The sequence below is a fragment of the Coffea eugenioides genome, chromosome 10 (genome assembly GCF_003713205.1).
Source record: "Coffea eugenioides isolate CCC68of chromosome 10, Ceug_1.0, whole genome shotgun sequence".
Classification (NCBI taxonomy): Eukaryota; Viridiplantae; Streptophyta; class Magnoliopsida; order Gentianales; family Rubiaceae; genus Coffea; species Coffea eugenioides.
In genome coordinates, this window is record NC_040044.1 from 14,372,179 (window position 1) to 14,387,930 (window position 15,752).

At 36.1% G+C, this 15,752-nt stretch overlaps 2 protein-coding genes and 1 non-coding gene across 3 annotated transcripts; 2 read left to right on the forward strand and 1 right to left on the reverse strand.

Annotated features, from left to right (window-relative positions):
- Window positions 1-772: 772 nt before the first annotated feature.
- LOC113750048 (receptor protein-tyrosine kinase CEPR2) lies at window positions 773-5,733 on the forward strand. Its single transcript, XM_027293964.1, has 3 exons — window positions 773-1,234; window positions 2,074-4,768; window positions 5,087-5,733. Exons 2-3 carry the CDS (start codon window positions 2,212-2,214, stop codon window positions 5,452-5,454), a joined length of 2,925 nt encoding a protein of 974 aa, XP_027149765.1. The 5' UTR covers window positions 773-1,234; window positions 2,074-2,211; the 3' UTR covers window positions 5,455-5,733.
- A 5,395-nt stretch (window positions 5,734-11,128) lies between these two features.
- LOC113750923 lies at window positions 11,129-11,235 on the reverse strand. The gene has a single exon (XR_003464693.1). It is a non-coding gene; the product is annotated as a small nucleolar RNA R71 (small nucleolar RNA).
- A 579-nt stretch (window positions 11,236-11,814) lies between these two features.
- Window positions 11,815-13,050, forward strand: LOC113750478. The gene has a single exon (XM_027294445.1). The coding sequence runs from the start codon at window positions 11,815-11,817 to the stop codon at window positions 13,048-13,050; it is 1,236 nt and encodes a 411-aa protein (XP_027150246.1).
- The last annotated feature ends 2,702 nt before the right edge of the window (window positions 13,051-15,752 follow it).

Genomic DNA, 15,752 nt, shown 5'->3' on the forward strand with positions numbered 1-15,752 from the left:
ATATAACATAAGACAATTACTTACACCAATATTGTAATAAATTGTAATTGAAATTATATTTGTCAAGATTATCAACTAATATAATGTAAATATTTTAAGCCAAATTACGAGTATTCATTTGTATTTGTACAAAGAACAACGCAATATGTAACTGAGGTTGAAATCCTAATATTTAAAGGTCTTGAATTCAAATTCTGTTATCTTTTTCTCACTTTTTTTTTTTAAAAAAAGAGGGTTAGCCAAGCGAGCCAACCCTACCGCGCTCCACAAATTATGTCGGCCACAAATTATGTCACGCTTCTTAAATCTTACTCTTTCTTGGTAGGATATTTAAAAAAAAAAAAAAGAAAAGAAAGCAAAGCAATAGGCAGTCGTTAGTTTCTTTTGGCAAAAGTATAAATGATTTGAGAAAATGTCTAAATACAAGAATATGATATATATAGATATGTATATCCATATACTAAATTTATTATAAATGAAATGTACAGATTAGTGTTTATTGGACACATTTTGAAAAATAATTAAATCATGAGCATATTTAGCCTGAACAATAAATAATTATTTTTCAGGATTTCAAAAGAAAATGTTTTGGTGAATTTGGTAGTAGTTGTGAGTTGAGATATATGGAGGAGTGAAAACCAAAGGAAAACTTAGAAAAGTCTCAATCAAGTGTCCCCTTTTTGGCTTTTTGGCAGTTTAGGATCATGGTTCACATAAATGGTTTTTTAAAACCATATATTTTTTTGTCACCTTCTCCTCCATGATATGGTGAGTGATCTCAGATACTCTCTTTTGTAATCATCATTTCCAATGCAAACTCTCCTTCTCTTCCCTTCCTTATCATCTTCTTCTTCCTGTACAGTGTTATTTCGCCTTTCCTTGTCTTTTCTTTGAGCATTTTCTTCCGTTAACAACACCTTTAATCTCCATTTCCTCAAGTTTACTCTGTTCTATACTATTCATCTTCATACACTACTAGTATTTCTTAATCAGATACCAACCCCAGCTAGAAGCCTAGGACACTCCCCTTCTTTTGATCAGGTTTCTCAATATTCTGGAATTCTATTCAAATCCCTCCTAGGAGTCTTCATGCTTTTATTCTTTCTGGAACTTTTGGCTAGAAGGGAAGTTTGGTGAAGAATATACTCAATATAGCAATCTGCAGCCTGCAAGTCTATCAGCCATTGTCCTGCTTATGTGAGAATTAGACTACTGGTACTTCTCAGAAGTTCTGGTAATTAGCAACTCTCCTTCCTGCTTTCTTAACTGATCTTGGTTTTGTATAAAATAATTCTGCAAGCTTATCTTATGGTGGTGTTAGAAATTACTAATGATTTTTTATGATTGTTTGGTATAGGCAGACTATGATAGGTATGAATATGTGTCCTGTTTTGACCTTTTCTTTGGCACATATAATCATTATAATTGAAATTACACTCAATGATTATGAATATGTATGGAAATAATCTTCTCTTATGGAAATCTTCAATTGTGAATATTTTCATGTTGTGAATCTACATGCATGTATATTTGAGAAGGATTTTCTTATTATACGTTCCCAATCCTAGACCACGAAATCTTTCTTGGAACTTTGTCTAAGTCATTCCTCATCAAAACCGGCTATTTCTTGTGTTCAACAATTGCCTGGAGATTTGGACAGAGCATTCTAATTGAGTTTCTTGAAAGGAAGATATCTTGCTTCAATTAGTTATGTATATTGTAATCCACAACTAAAAACAAATTGACGTTTTAACTCTTCAAAATCAGTAATCTCCCTCTCTCTCTCTCTCTCTCTCTCACACACACACACTGTCACACACTCAATCACGGTCTTGAATTTTGGGATTCCAATTAATGAAGTGATTTCTTTTTAATCCAAAAAAGAGCTTCAGTTACTCTTTTTGGTTCTCATTCAATGCATAGAATTGAATTTGTTTGGATTACCAATATGAACTGTTTTATTGGAGCACCACTAGGTTGCTTTTGTGAAACATAATTGTACTTCAATTTGTTAATAGACAAATAATTGTAGTATGGTTTTATCCAATTCTGCTGGCACCATTCTATTTGCAGTTGGTATTTTGCACAACGGCTGTCTGTTTGTCTTCAGCTACTCCAACCAAAGATGGAAGCCCATGTCAATAATGGAGATCCTTTCTGGCTTTGTCCCCCTCTTGTCTAATAACTATTTTGTCCTCTCCTATTTCCAATATGACCTCAAGAAAAATTTCTCTGTCCCTCCAAATTTTAACCACATTCTTGGTTTTCTGTTTACTTTTTCTCCCTTCTCTGCCCCAAAGTGTAGAAATTCAAGCCCTTCTTGATTTCAAGGATCATCTGGATGACCCCTTCAATCATTTGGAGTCTTGGAAAGATTCTAACTCTCCTTGTCAATTTTATGGAGTTTCTTGTGATCAAAATACTGGTCTGGTCACAGAAATTTCACTTGATGGCAAGTCCTTATCAGGGGTGATATCTCCACTAATATCTCAGCTCCAAAGCCTCACTTCTCTACGGCTGCCATCAAATATGCTATCAGGCAGTCTTCCAAGTGAACTCACCAACTGTACCAATCTCAAAGTCCTGAATGTTACTGGGAACAACATGAATGGCAGCCTTCCTGATTTGTCCAGGTTGACAAAAATGGAGGTTCTTGATTTGTCCATAAACTACTTCTCTGGGAAATTTCCAACTTGGTTTGGGAATTTGACTGGATTGGTTTCATTAGGCCTCGGTGATAATTCGTATGATGTGGGTGAAATACCGGATACCTTTGGAAACTTGAAAAACTTGACATGGCTTTACCTTGCTGGTTCAAATTTAATAGGAGAAATCCCTGAATCAATATTTGAACTTGAGGCTTTGGGAACACTGGATATTTGCAGGAATCAGATTTCTGGGAATTTCCCAAAGTTGATAAGTAAGCTTCGAAATCTGTGGAAGATTGAGTTGTTTCACAACAATTTGACTGGAGAACTCCCAGTAGAATTGGCAGAGCTCAACCTTTTACAGGAATTTGATATTTCTGCAAACCAAATGTATGGAACACTGCCTCCAGAAATTGGCAAACTGAAAAAATTAATAGTGTTCCATTTGCATATCAATAACTTCTCTGGAGAATTCCCTGCTGGTTTTGGAGATATGCAATTTCTCACAGCCTTATCCATCTACACGAACAGATTCTCAGGGCCATTTCCAGAAAATCTTGGCCGGTACTCGCCACTGAATAGCATAGACATATCTGAAAATCAATTCTCTGGTGGATTCCCCAAATACTTGTGTCAAAATGGAAATTTACAGTATTTGCTTGCTTTACAGAACAATTTTTCTGGAGAACTACCTGACACTTATGATGATTGCAAGCCTTTACAGAGGTTGAGGGTCAATCTCAATAGGCTGTCAGGGAAGGTCCCGGATGGCTTTTGGGGACTTCCTTCTTTACAGATGTTGGATTTCAGTGATAATGATTTCAGTGGTGGAATATCTCCAGCTGTTGGATTTGCTACCCGCTTGAATGAGTTGGTACTAACAAATAATAGATTTTCTGGTGATCTCCCGAAAGAACTTGGCAAATTGGGACTACTGGAAAGGCTTTATTTGAATAACAACAACTTTTCTGGCCTCATACCATCTGAACTTGGAGCCCTGAAGCAGATTTCGTTTTTACATTTGGAAGAAAACTCCCTTGGGGGTTCTCTACCAGCAGAGTTGAGTCAATGCTCAAGGCTGGTTGACATGAATTTGGCATTGAATGTTTTATCTGGAGTTATACCTAATACTTTGGGCTCTATGATCTCCTTGAACTCCCTGAATCTTTCAAGTAACAAACTAACTGGCATGATTCCAAGAAATTTGGAGAAACTGAAGCTTTCCTTGATAGATCTATCTGATAACCAGTTGGTTGGAGTCGTCCCATCTGACTTGTTGAGAATGGGAGGGGACAAGGCATTTACTGGAAATGCTGGTCTTTGCATTGATGAAAGCTCCAGAATCTCAGTGAACTCGAGGTTGAACATTTGCAGCAGAAAGATGGAGCAGCAAAAATTTATCAAAAACAAGTTATTTATTACCTGTTTCATACTATTTGGAATAGTTATAATTTTAGCTGGCTTATTGCTTATAAGTTACTGGAATTTTAAGCAGAATCAAACTGACATTGAGAGCCCTTTGGGGGATGGAAAGAAACTGGATTCAAGATGGAAGCTAGAAAGTTTCCATCAAATTGAGATTGATGCAGATGAAATATGTCAGTTGGATGAGGAAAATTTGATTGGAACTGGAGGTACAGGAAAAGTTTACCGTCTTGATTTGAAGAAAGGCTCTGGTACAGTGGCTGTGAAGCAACTGTGGAAGGGTAATGCAGTGAAGGTCTTGACCAGGGAAATGGAAATATTGGGAAAGATCAGGCACAAGAATATAGTAAAGCTCTATGCAAGTATGACTAGAGGGTGTTCAAATTACTTGGTACTTGAGTACATGGAAAATGGTAATCTCTTCCAGGCACTTCATCGGGAAATCAAGATTGGGCGGTCAGAATTGGATTGGTACCAGAGGTACAGAATTTCCCTTGGAGCTGCAAAAGGGTTAGCATATCTACATCATGATTGTTCCCCTAGTATCATTCACAGGGATATAAAATCAACCAACATTCTACTTGATGAGGATTATGAAGCGAAAATTGCTGACTTTGGTGTTGCCAAAACTTCTGATGCTTCACAGGCATCTGAATTCAGTTGTTTTGCAGGCACTCACGGTTACCTTGCTCCAGGTGAGTCTCAACTAACTGCATACTAATCAATTTTCTGTCTTTTTTAAATCTTTGGGCATTCCATTCATCAAGTACTAGTAAAAGGACTATGAGGCTCATTTTACACCTTTGATCATTAAGTTTCTGATTTTGTAGCCTAACTCACAGGACATCAATGCTAATTGCTACAAGGTCAAAAATCAAAATGAGAGACCTCGTGTTAGACTCTCAGCATTTTCATGCATTTACGAATAGATAGATCATAGTAGTTATAAAAAGGGAATGAGTTGATATACTGATGTATGTTTCATTTCATCTGTCTGTGCTACTTCTTCACAGAAATGGCGTATACACTCAAAGTCACTGAAAAGAGCGACGTATACAGCTTTGGCGTAGTGTTACTAGAACTGGTAACAGGTAGAAAGCCGATTGAGGATGCCTATGGGGAAGGGAAAAACATAGTTTACTGGGTGGCAACTCATCTGAGTGATCGTGAAAATGTGCTCAGAGTACTTGATCCTAAGATAGTTTGTGACCTTGTTCAGGATGATATGATAAAGGTCTTGAAGACAGCAACACTTTGCACCGACAAGCTGCCAAATCTGCGGCCGAGTATGAGAGAAGTTGTCAAAATGCTTATTGATGCTGAACCTATCACCTTTAGGTCTCCAGACAACTGCGAAAAGAATGCAAAGATTTTGCTGTAAGTTTCAAGCAATATGTCAAGTATAGTGTAAGTAGGATAGATGTCAGTAGATTGTAAAAGGTCTTATGAACTTTGGATGTTTCAAATATGGTGAAAACAAAGTAGTTAATGAGTTCTTTCCTCGTCTCTAGAGTCTCTCTTTATTTCTGGGGATTTTGAAACATTATGCTAAAAAGCTAGTAATTCTTGACGCTGTATTGTTTGTGGTACATGGTATAAAGGTTGTAATTTATTGTTTTGTGCCTAATCAAATTACTTTCTTATAAGTTTTGACTGAAAACCACCATGTATTGGTCTACTTTTAACATGTACATCTCCTCTTTTTTTTTTTTGGCGGCAGAAATGTATATCTCTACGATTTTATGAAGAAGTGTTTCACTCACACAAAAGATCAGTATGAATGGATCTTTATTTTCACTGGTATTGTTTCTGCATGAATTTAACTATAATTTTCATGAGCTTTTCTAGTGGATGCACATTGGTTACTCAACTTAGTAGTAAGTAATAATACACACCGTCATCTAATTCTTGTTAGTCCTCAACTTAACATTTGAATAAGCACCCTCATATTTATAATAACTAGTGAGACGGCCTGCGCGTTGCGCAAATGGGCTAATATTTCCCTTGTTAACTGTTTTTTATTGTGTGGGTTTATTAGTATATATTTATGTTATTATCTAATTCATGCAGATCATTAGAGAATTATCGTTTTTATTAAAGGTTGACAATTATGAAATATATAGAATACATGAGAACAATAATATATAGAATGCATGAGGGCGCTTACATAAAATACATAAGCGTAAATTAAAAAATTGTATAAGGTTATTTTGCATTTGAATTAAGATAATTAGAAAATTATAAAGTGAATCATTCTCAAAAAAGTATTAATCATTGTTGACACAAAAAAGAGGGACCTGGCAAGTCAATTAAGCACTTAAACCATAGAACTTGGCATTGTTAAATTAATCACCACATATCACAGTACTAAAACCCATTTTTTAAAGTTACTAAAGCCAACAATGGTTTATTAATTGTTTCCTCAATAATTGTGCATTTACAAAACACTTAACAATTTTATTTCATGTCAAGCCAACAATAATTTATTAATTGTTTCCTCAATAATTGTGTATTTATAGAACATTTAACAATTTTATTTCATGTTACAGTAATAAAAGCCATTTTTAAAGTCACTAAAGCTAGCAATAATTTATCAATTCTTTCCTAGGTAATTTTGCATTTACAGGACACTTTAAAAGCAAATAATTAATCACAAAAAATCAACTTTCAAAAGTTTCACTTTTTACACCACCAATTACCAATTCAATCAATATGTCCCGTAAATGCACCAAAACTATACCTGCTTTAAACAAACAGAACAGGCAATTTGACGAAAACAGTCCTGACATCCAATAATAATTGCAGGATAACCACTTGACAAAAAAACACTACTCATAGGGCAACTTTCCCTTTTATATTGTTAGATAATTGCAGGATAACTACTTGACCAAAAATACCATTCATAGGGCAACTCTCCCTTTTGTATTATATATATAATTATATTATTTTTTTTTGAAATTTAGAGTACTTTAGTTTTCTAATGTAAGAAACAATCTAATTAATGTTACATGTTTGACTAAAATAAAAAAAAAAAATGGCACACCATATTGCTTTTCAGTTTAGAGTCATTAGGAAAAATGAATGTGTTAAAAAAATTTATAATAATTATATATATTAAATACGAATATGTTAGTAAAATAAGAAATTAATTCTTTTAGAAGGAAGTTAGATAACAATCTAACTCACATACAAGGCGGAAATAACTTTATGTTTATAAAATGGAAAAATAACAATAAAGATAAGGCCATCAAAAAATTTGTAATATTTGTATACATTTAATATGGATTAATAGACTAATATTTTTTTTTATAATTGCGCGTCTTAAATAGTAGAAGGATTATAAATCATTTTTAGTTCCAAATCTTGACACGTTAGCCAATTTTCGTTACCTGTGATGACAATGTTAGACTTCTATTTTTTTTTTTCAGTTCAATTTTTGGAAATCATGCAATTAGAAGCTTCTTGTCAACATGGTAGATAACTACCCCACCCAATGCAATGAGTAATAAATTGCATAGAAAGAGAGGCACGCATAACCAAAATAGCCAATTGACAAAAATAGCCTCCACATCCAACAATAATTGCAGCATAATCGCTTGACCAAAAAGCACTATTCATAACCCAACTCTCCCCTTTCATATTGTTAGATATTATCTTTTATAAAGAGAAATTAAAATAAGCTCATAAATTAGCACACACATATAAATAGAATGAAAACTATAATAATAAAAATAAGGGCACTAAAAATGGCTTAGCACACACATATAAATAGAATGAAAACTATAATAACATATATATATATAATAAAGTCGTATTCTCATTCTTATCCTTTTAGTTTATCTCTTTCCTACGTGGCTTATCGATATAGCAAGAAGGTGCAACGCCGCTCTATGAGTTAACCCCCTAATAACCTACGCTATTCTATCCCTCTTTTTTTTCTTGACTTTACAATTTTAGATAATCCTTCCATAATTATCTCTTCTATTCTCTCACCTTTTTTTTTTCCTTAACCCTAATCATCAAGCCTAAATTTTCAGGGGATTAGCATAAATAATTTTGAATTATATTTTTAACTCTCTCTCATCTTCAACTCAAAAGTTCGAAATATCGATTCAAATATTAGATTATTTTTATCAGATTATCGCTATCGAAGATGCTCTACATTTTTACTCATATATATGATTATGGATCTATTACTCATCACTTTATCAAGCAGTGCAGATGTTTACACTTTTCCATAATGTTTTTGGAAAGTTTTTTTTTTTTTTTACTTCAATGCAAGGACCGGATTTGGAATTTCGTTTTTATTCCCTTCAATGCAAGGACCGCATTGGACTTTGTTTATACTCGCTGTATGTGGTTTGTAATTTCCTACACCTTCTTCATAGCTAGGTCATTGAATTTGAATTTTCGAAATCTTCAAAAGTTATAGTTTGGTTTTTATTTCTGGCAAGGTTTTTGTAATTAATTTGTTATTTCAATTTATGGATTCACTCTTCAATTCAAGTAGAACACATATTGCTTTTTTGGTTAGTAATTTAAAAGTGGCCTTTTAAACTATGTGTTTTCACACGATTTTTTAATTGCCTTTGACAATTTTTTAATTGTCTTCAACAACGTATTAATTTTTTTTATTTTCTAGGTTTCTGGGGTTAAAAAAATTTTGTGTACTTTTCAATGTTTTTTTTAAGACTTTGGTAGAAAGTTTCTAAAGAACAAGAAGGTGTCACTGATTACATAAATGGCAAGGCATCAAGTTCATTGTCATACAGCAGTTCACGTCATGCAATATACATCAGACTATTTAGATTTTTATGTTTTTGACTTAATAGCAAAATACATCTTATGTTTTCGTTTTGGGTTCCATTAGCCACGAACAAATTTAGAAGGTTGCTGTGTTCCTATGACTTGATTGATTCTGAATTGATAGGTTGCAATTTTATCATTTATTTTATTTTCAATTTCCCCTGTTACCTGGGCCGACGTGGATTAATTGTTAGATTCTACTCACTTTTGGCAATTTACATTTATTTCAGGGAGTAGAACGAAAATATCATAACAAGTGCCAATTTGGAAGTCATCAGGAAAGAGTTCAAGTAGCAGACATCCAGGGGCATTTTTGGAATATCAAGATTGGACCCCTTTTTCGTAATTTGCAGAAGACAACATTGAAAAAGAAGAAAAGGCTGGAGTCTTCGGCTTCATGGGGGGCCGCCGCACAGTAGCAGTAGGCTACTTAGATAGGAAATAGAAATAGCAAAGAACTAGCACTACTTGGACCTTTAGCTTAGCTTTTCTTTTGACTTTTCCTTTGTGGCTTTGAGTAGTAATGCTCCCTGTTATGTCAGGAGCCATAGAAGGATTCCATCAGTCTGTGTGACTTCCGTTTCCCTTTCATTTGTGCGGACGAATTGAGCTTTCCTAAACGCAGACAATGGCCGCGATTCTTGCTTCAGTTTTGTATGGGTTTTTCTCATCAACAATGAGCTAAACCCATTTGTCTAGTCAAGAAACAACAGATGTTTTGGTTCGCCTAAAAATTGTGAGATCGATTTAATTTTATCTTTTTCGCTTATTTATTGGTATTTGCATATTTTCTGATTGCGGTGCTTATGGTTATTTAATTAATTGATTGTCTTGGATCCGGATAATTAGTTAATTTGGTAACCTATTGTCAATTAGAGAGTTAAATCCGTAATTGTTTAATTGTATTGAAATAGTGACAACTGGCATGATTAGATTTGTATCAGGGGAATACGCAGGCTAATCTAAAATAACCCTGATAGTGCGTTATTTGATTAGAATAGGGCTCCTCTAATACGTAAAGCAATTGGGGAATTAAATCTTACGGGCGTACCTAAGATTATTTCTCAATTAGAGCAGTGATTAACGAACGTACCTTAATCACCGACACAGTAAGGAGGGGTTGACTGTCATCGCTTGCTTGGCAGTTATAACCTATTTATTAATAAATAATTGAAATTGCTTGTGCATCGATGATCAATTAGGTGAACCATTGCTGAAGTTATTTCTTGGCTAGACTTTTAATTATTGTCACTCTAATTTTAGTGAATTGTCATTTAATTTCTAGTTAGCTATTCATTTTTATTTTTATTTGAATTTCTTTGATTGTCATCATTTATACAAGAACACCCCCTGTGTTATTTTGGATTTCTAAAGAGACAAATATCCCCAATCCCTGAGGATAGGACCCTACTTGCCCTGTCTACAAATTCATAATTATTTGTGAAAAGAACCATCTCATTCGGATATATCGGATCAAGTAACCCATTGCACACCTATAGTCCCTACTCCAGTACTTGGAATCGAGTTTTGGTTACTTTAACTGGTAATTAGGTTTATTTTTATTATTGTACAGGCTTCGACACCCTGTCAATTTTTGACGCTGTTGTCGGGGACTGGCGTTAATTATTTGTTTCTTTTTAAATTCCATTTTATTTTAATTTTCTGGTATTTTTTTCTAGTTTATGTCTCGTTCTTCTCTTACAGGCGAATTGATTTTCGACCATGAAGTAGGGAAGACTGCACGCCAAACTAGGAAAAAAACTAGACAGCTCAGAGAGGAGCGATCCAGTGCTGCACCTTAGGGACTTAATCCAGAGGTGGAGTCGACAAATTTGCATGGTGATAATTCAAGTGATATAAACCAAAAGGAAGTCACCATGGCGAATGCACGAACATTAGGGGAGTTGACCGCACCTAATTTAAATCAACAACCCTTATGCATCACTTTTCCTAATTTGAATGATAATATCCCCTTTGAATTAAAGTCCGGATTGATTCACCTTTTACCTTCTTTTCATGGTCTTCCAGGTGAGGAGCCGCACAAGCACTTGCAAGAATTTGATGTGGTCTGCACTAGTATGAAACCCTCTGGAATTACTAAAGAACAGATCAAAATGAGAGCGTTCCCTTTTACTCTTAAGGACGCGGCGAAGGATTGGTTATACTACCTATCTCCAGGCAATATCACCACCTGCGAGCAGTTGTAGAAAAAATTTCTAGAAAAGTACTTCCCTGCATCTCGGGCTGCCAGCTTAAGGAAAGAGATATGTGGCATCAAGCAACACCCAGGCGAGTCTCTTTATGAGTACTGGGAAAGATTCAAAAAGTTGTGCATCAAGTGTCCTCAGCATCAGATAAGTGAGCAACTGCTCATCCAATATTTTTATGAGGGGCTACTCTTCAGGGACAGAAGCATAATCGATGCTGCAAGTGGAGGAGCGTTGGTAAACAAAACCCCTCGAGAAGCATGGGAGTTGATCGAAGGGATGGCTGAGAATTCACAACAGTTCAGTTCAAGAGAGGATGTCCCGACGCGTAGAGTGAATGAGATAGAAACATCCTCCATCCAACAACAACTCTCTGAATTGACGTCCTTCGTGCGACAACTGGCGTGAGAAATGCCCCACAAGCCAAAGTATGTGGGTTATGCACTGCCCTGGGGCATTCTACGGAGATGTGTCCACTAGTTTAAGAGGAAAATGTGGAACAAGTAAACATGGCTGGCCACGCGCCCGCACCAAGAAATCAATATGACCCGTATTCGGACACCTACAATCCTGATTGGAGGGACCATCCCAACTTCAGTTATGGAGGAAATAGGCAGTCCAATTTTATGCCAAATAGACAACAAGGGTACTAGCAGCAGTATCAATTTCGACCACCACCACCTCCACCGAGCGCCAGTCCATCTTTGGAAGATATGATGAAACAATTGATGGCTAGTACTGCACAACACCAGCAAAAGACGGACTCCAAACTGCGGAACATAAGAAATCAGATGGGTCAGATGCAAGCTATGCAGAGTCAGATAAGTCAGATGGCAATATCAATCAACCGTCTGGAGTCTCAAGTAAACAGAAAATTGCCATCCCAACCTGAACTGAACCTGAAGAACGTAAGTGCAACGACCTTAAGGAGCGGGAAGGAAATCCAAGAACCTGACCTCACTATTTCAAAGGACAAGGATGAGGAAAAGATCGAAAGCGAGCTTGAGAAGGAGGGCAGCAATGACACAGATCCAAAGGTACTCCCAGACCCAGCCATTACAGTAAAAACGAACTCGCCTCTCTTTCCTATCAGGTTAGAGAAATCGAGGAAGCAGGATAAGGAGAAGGAGATCTTGGAGGTGTTCCGCAAGGTGGAAATCAATATTCTCCTATTAGACGCTATCAAACAAGTGCCGAAGTATGCAAAGTTTTTGAGGGACCTGTACATCAATCGAAGGAGGCTAAGGGGAGATGAAAGAGTCATCGTAAGGGAGAATGTGTCCGCAGTTTTGCAGAGGAATCTCCCACCGAAGTGCGGGGATCCGGGTAGGTTTACTGTCCCATGTAGGATAGGTAATACTTTGATTAGGAATACCCTACTGGACTGGGGAGCATCGATCAACATAATGCCTAAATCTATGTATGCTTTTCTGAACCTCGGTTCATTAAAAGAAACCGAGATAATAATTCAATTAGCTGACCGAACAAATGCATACCCTGATGGGTTGATCGAGGATGTGCTGGTTAAAATTAATGAATTGGTATTTTCAGCTGACTTATATGTACTTGACATGGATGATGACCATTCCCCTGACCCCTCACCTTTACTACTAGGTAGACCTTTTTTTAGCACAACACAGACAAAAATTGACGTTAATAAGGGTACATTGTCCATGAAATTTGATGGAGAACTAGTCCACTTTAATATGTTTGATACAATGGAACATCCTGTTAACTCTCACTCTGTGTTTGTTATTCATGCTATTAATCCCTCTGTGCAAGAATTTTCTGAGTTTGCTTGTAGGGGCAAATTCAAATTTACTGAGAACAAGTATAAGGGGATGAAAGCAATGTATGAGGTGAAAAGGAATAGAAAATTAAGAAAGAATGCTGCACTCAAAGGCTATTTGGATCCTGGAGGAAGGCCACCGATTATAAGGAAAATTGAGTTACACCCAAATTGAAGAGTGGTGTTTAATGTCTAGCCAAAGATATTAAAGAAAGACGCTCATTGGGAGGCAACCCAATTTTTTTTTTTTTTAGTCGTTTGTTTAGTTTTGCTTGATAATTTAAATATGTTTTCCTTGAGTTTGACTGATTTCGGGCTTCAATTTTCGTTTTTGATGATTCGTAGGTGTCTCTCTAACATGACGGGCCCGCGTCAAGTCGTATGGAGAGCTCATGGTCAGAAGGGTTCCTGCCCTCTTGACGTGCTCACGTCACGTTCGCGGGAAAGGTAAGTATTCAAAATTCGAAAACAGATTTCGATTTCCTGTTACTCTCTAATTTTGAATTTCGACAATAAGTTTTGTTCATAATAATAATATTCAAAAAAAATTTAACAAAATTTAACAAAATTTTTTTAAAAAAAAAATTTAATTACAAAAAAAAGGGTCTTTCCGTTTAGCTATAACTTCTGATTTCCAAAATTAGAATTTACAAAAAATCTAAAAATGAAAAAAAATGAAAAAACAAAAAAAAACTATTTTGTTTTTGTTTTTCTCTTTTCTTTTTTCTTTCTTTTCTTTTTCTTTCTTCCTCTTTTCTTTCTTTCTTCTCCCCTGTTTCTTCTCTTGTTCGACCGAAGCTTGCTGCCCGCCGCCAATTCCACCTCGCTCGCAGCACCGCCGTTCTCCCCTCTCCGCGCGCCGCCGTTGTGCACCTCGCGACCTCAGTCTCTCTCTCTCTCCCTCTCTCTCTCTCTCTCTCTCCTGCACCTCCACCCCTAGGGGTTGCTGAATGGCAACAACTCCGGACGCAGGTTCAGAATTTGGAGGCTCGGATGACCAACATTGATGCTAACGTGCATAACATGGCGCAGAATTTAGCAGCATTCATGCATCATGCGGGGCTTACGCCTTAATTTGGTTATCACCCACCACTTTGACCCGACTTCAGGGAAGTTTTGTTGCTCTTTCTCCTACTTTTGATGTTTATTTACTACATTGAGGGCAATGTATCGTTTAGGTGTGGGGGGGATTAATTGTGGTTCTAGTTTTTAGTAGTTTTTAGTTTTTAGGTGTTTTTCCTTTATTTCTAGTTTGTTATTTACTTATTTTCGTTCGGTCTCTTTCGTTCTTTTTTAGTGATTAGCTCTCATGTGAATGCCGGAGTTTGATATTGGATTGTTGACTCTAATTCTACTATTGCCAAATTTTAATAATAAAAGTGTGTCGAGTTAATGTGGTTGAATCCAAGAATATCTTTTTGGTGAATATCAGTGATTGTTTGGCTCTTGTGATTTCTTTGTTAACTTTTCTGGGCATAGGGAATGACTGTTGGCATTTGAATGTGAATTGGTTCAATATTGACTTTAGTTCACCATGTTTGGCAATAATGAGGCTAGCTGACCTATTTTTATTTTTAGCGATATTATTCTGCGTTATTGTGTTATTTGGCTGTAAATAAGGTTGACTGTACTCCGCTATTTGTTACTACTGAGTAATCGGAGATCTTCACCTAAAGTGTCGATTCTCGCATCAAAAAATAGTAATTTCTATGAATACGTGGTCGTATAGCGATAGGAGTTGAGTAATCGGACTCCTTCATCTGAAAAATGTCGGAGTTCGCGTCAAAAGGCTCCAATGGCTAAAGACTAAGTCTTTTGTGCTATTTTAAAAAAAAAAAAAAAAAAAAAAAAGAATTAGAAAATAAATAATAGAAACATGAAAACAAAGTGTAGGTTGTGTGTGATAGAAGTCAGCTTGCCGATTTGTGAATTTAATGTTGAAATTTTGGTTAATATTTGGACCATTTGCTGATAAATGTTGTGCAACATTTCTTTTTCTTAGATTAGTTAACCTCGAATTGAAGGAGTTTGTGGTTTAGAAACTAACTGGGGTGATGTTTCTTGGATCTTGATCACTAATGCTTGGTCTATGTTTTTCTTGATATCTTGGCAATATGGTAGATGGAGCAATAGCCATTGTCCAATATTGGTGTTTGTTTGCTATTCTTATGCTTGAGGACAAGCATGGTTTAGGTGTGGGGGGAATTGATAGGTTGCAATTTTATCATTTATTTTATTATTAATTTTCCCTATTACCTGGTCCGACGTGAATTAATTGTTAGATTCTACTCACTTTTGGCAATTTACATTTATTTCAGGGAGTAGAACGAAAATATCATAACAAGTGCCAATTTGGCAGTCATCAGGAAAGAGTTCAAGTAGCAGACATCCAGGGGCATTTTTGGAATATCAAGATTGGACCCCTTTTTTCGTAATTTGCAGAAGACAACATTGAAAAAGAAGAAAAGGCTGGAGTCTTCGGCTTCATGGGGGGCCGCCGCACAGTAGTAGTAGGCTACTTAGATAGGAAATAGAAATAGCAGAGAACTAGCACTACTTGGAGGTTTTTAGTTTTTGACTTTTCTTTAGTAGCTTTTCCTTCTTCGTAATTAGGACCTTTAGCTTAGCTTTTCTTTTGACTTTTCCTTCGTGGCTTTGAGTAGTAATGCTCCCTGTTATGTCAGGAGCCATAGAAGGATTCCATCAGTCTCTGTGACTTCCGTTTCTCTTTCATTTGTGCGGATGAATTGAGCTTTCCTAAACGCAGACAATGGCCGTGATTCTTGCTTCAGTTTTGTATGGGTTTTTCTCATCAACAATGAGCTAAACCCCTTTGTCTAGTCAAGGAACAACGGATGCTTTGGTTCACCTAAAAAT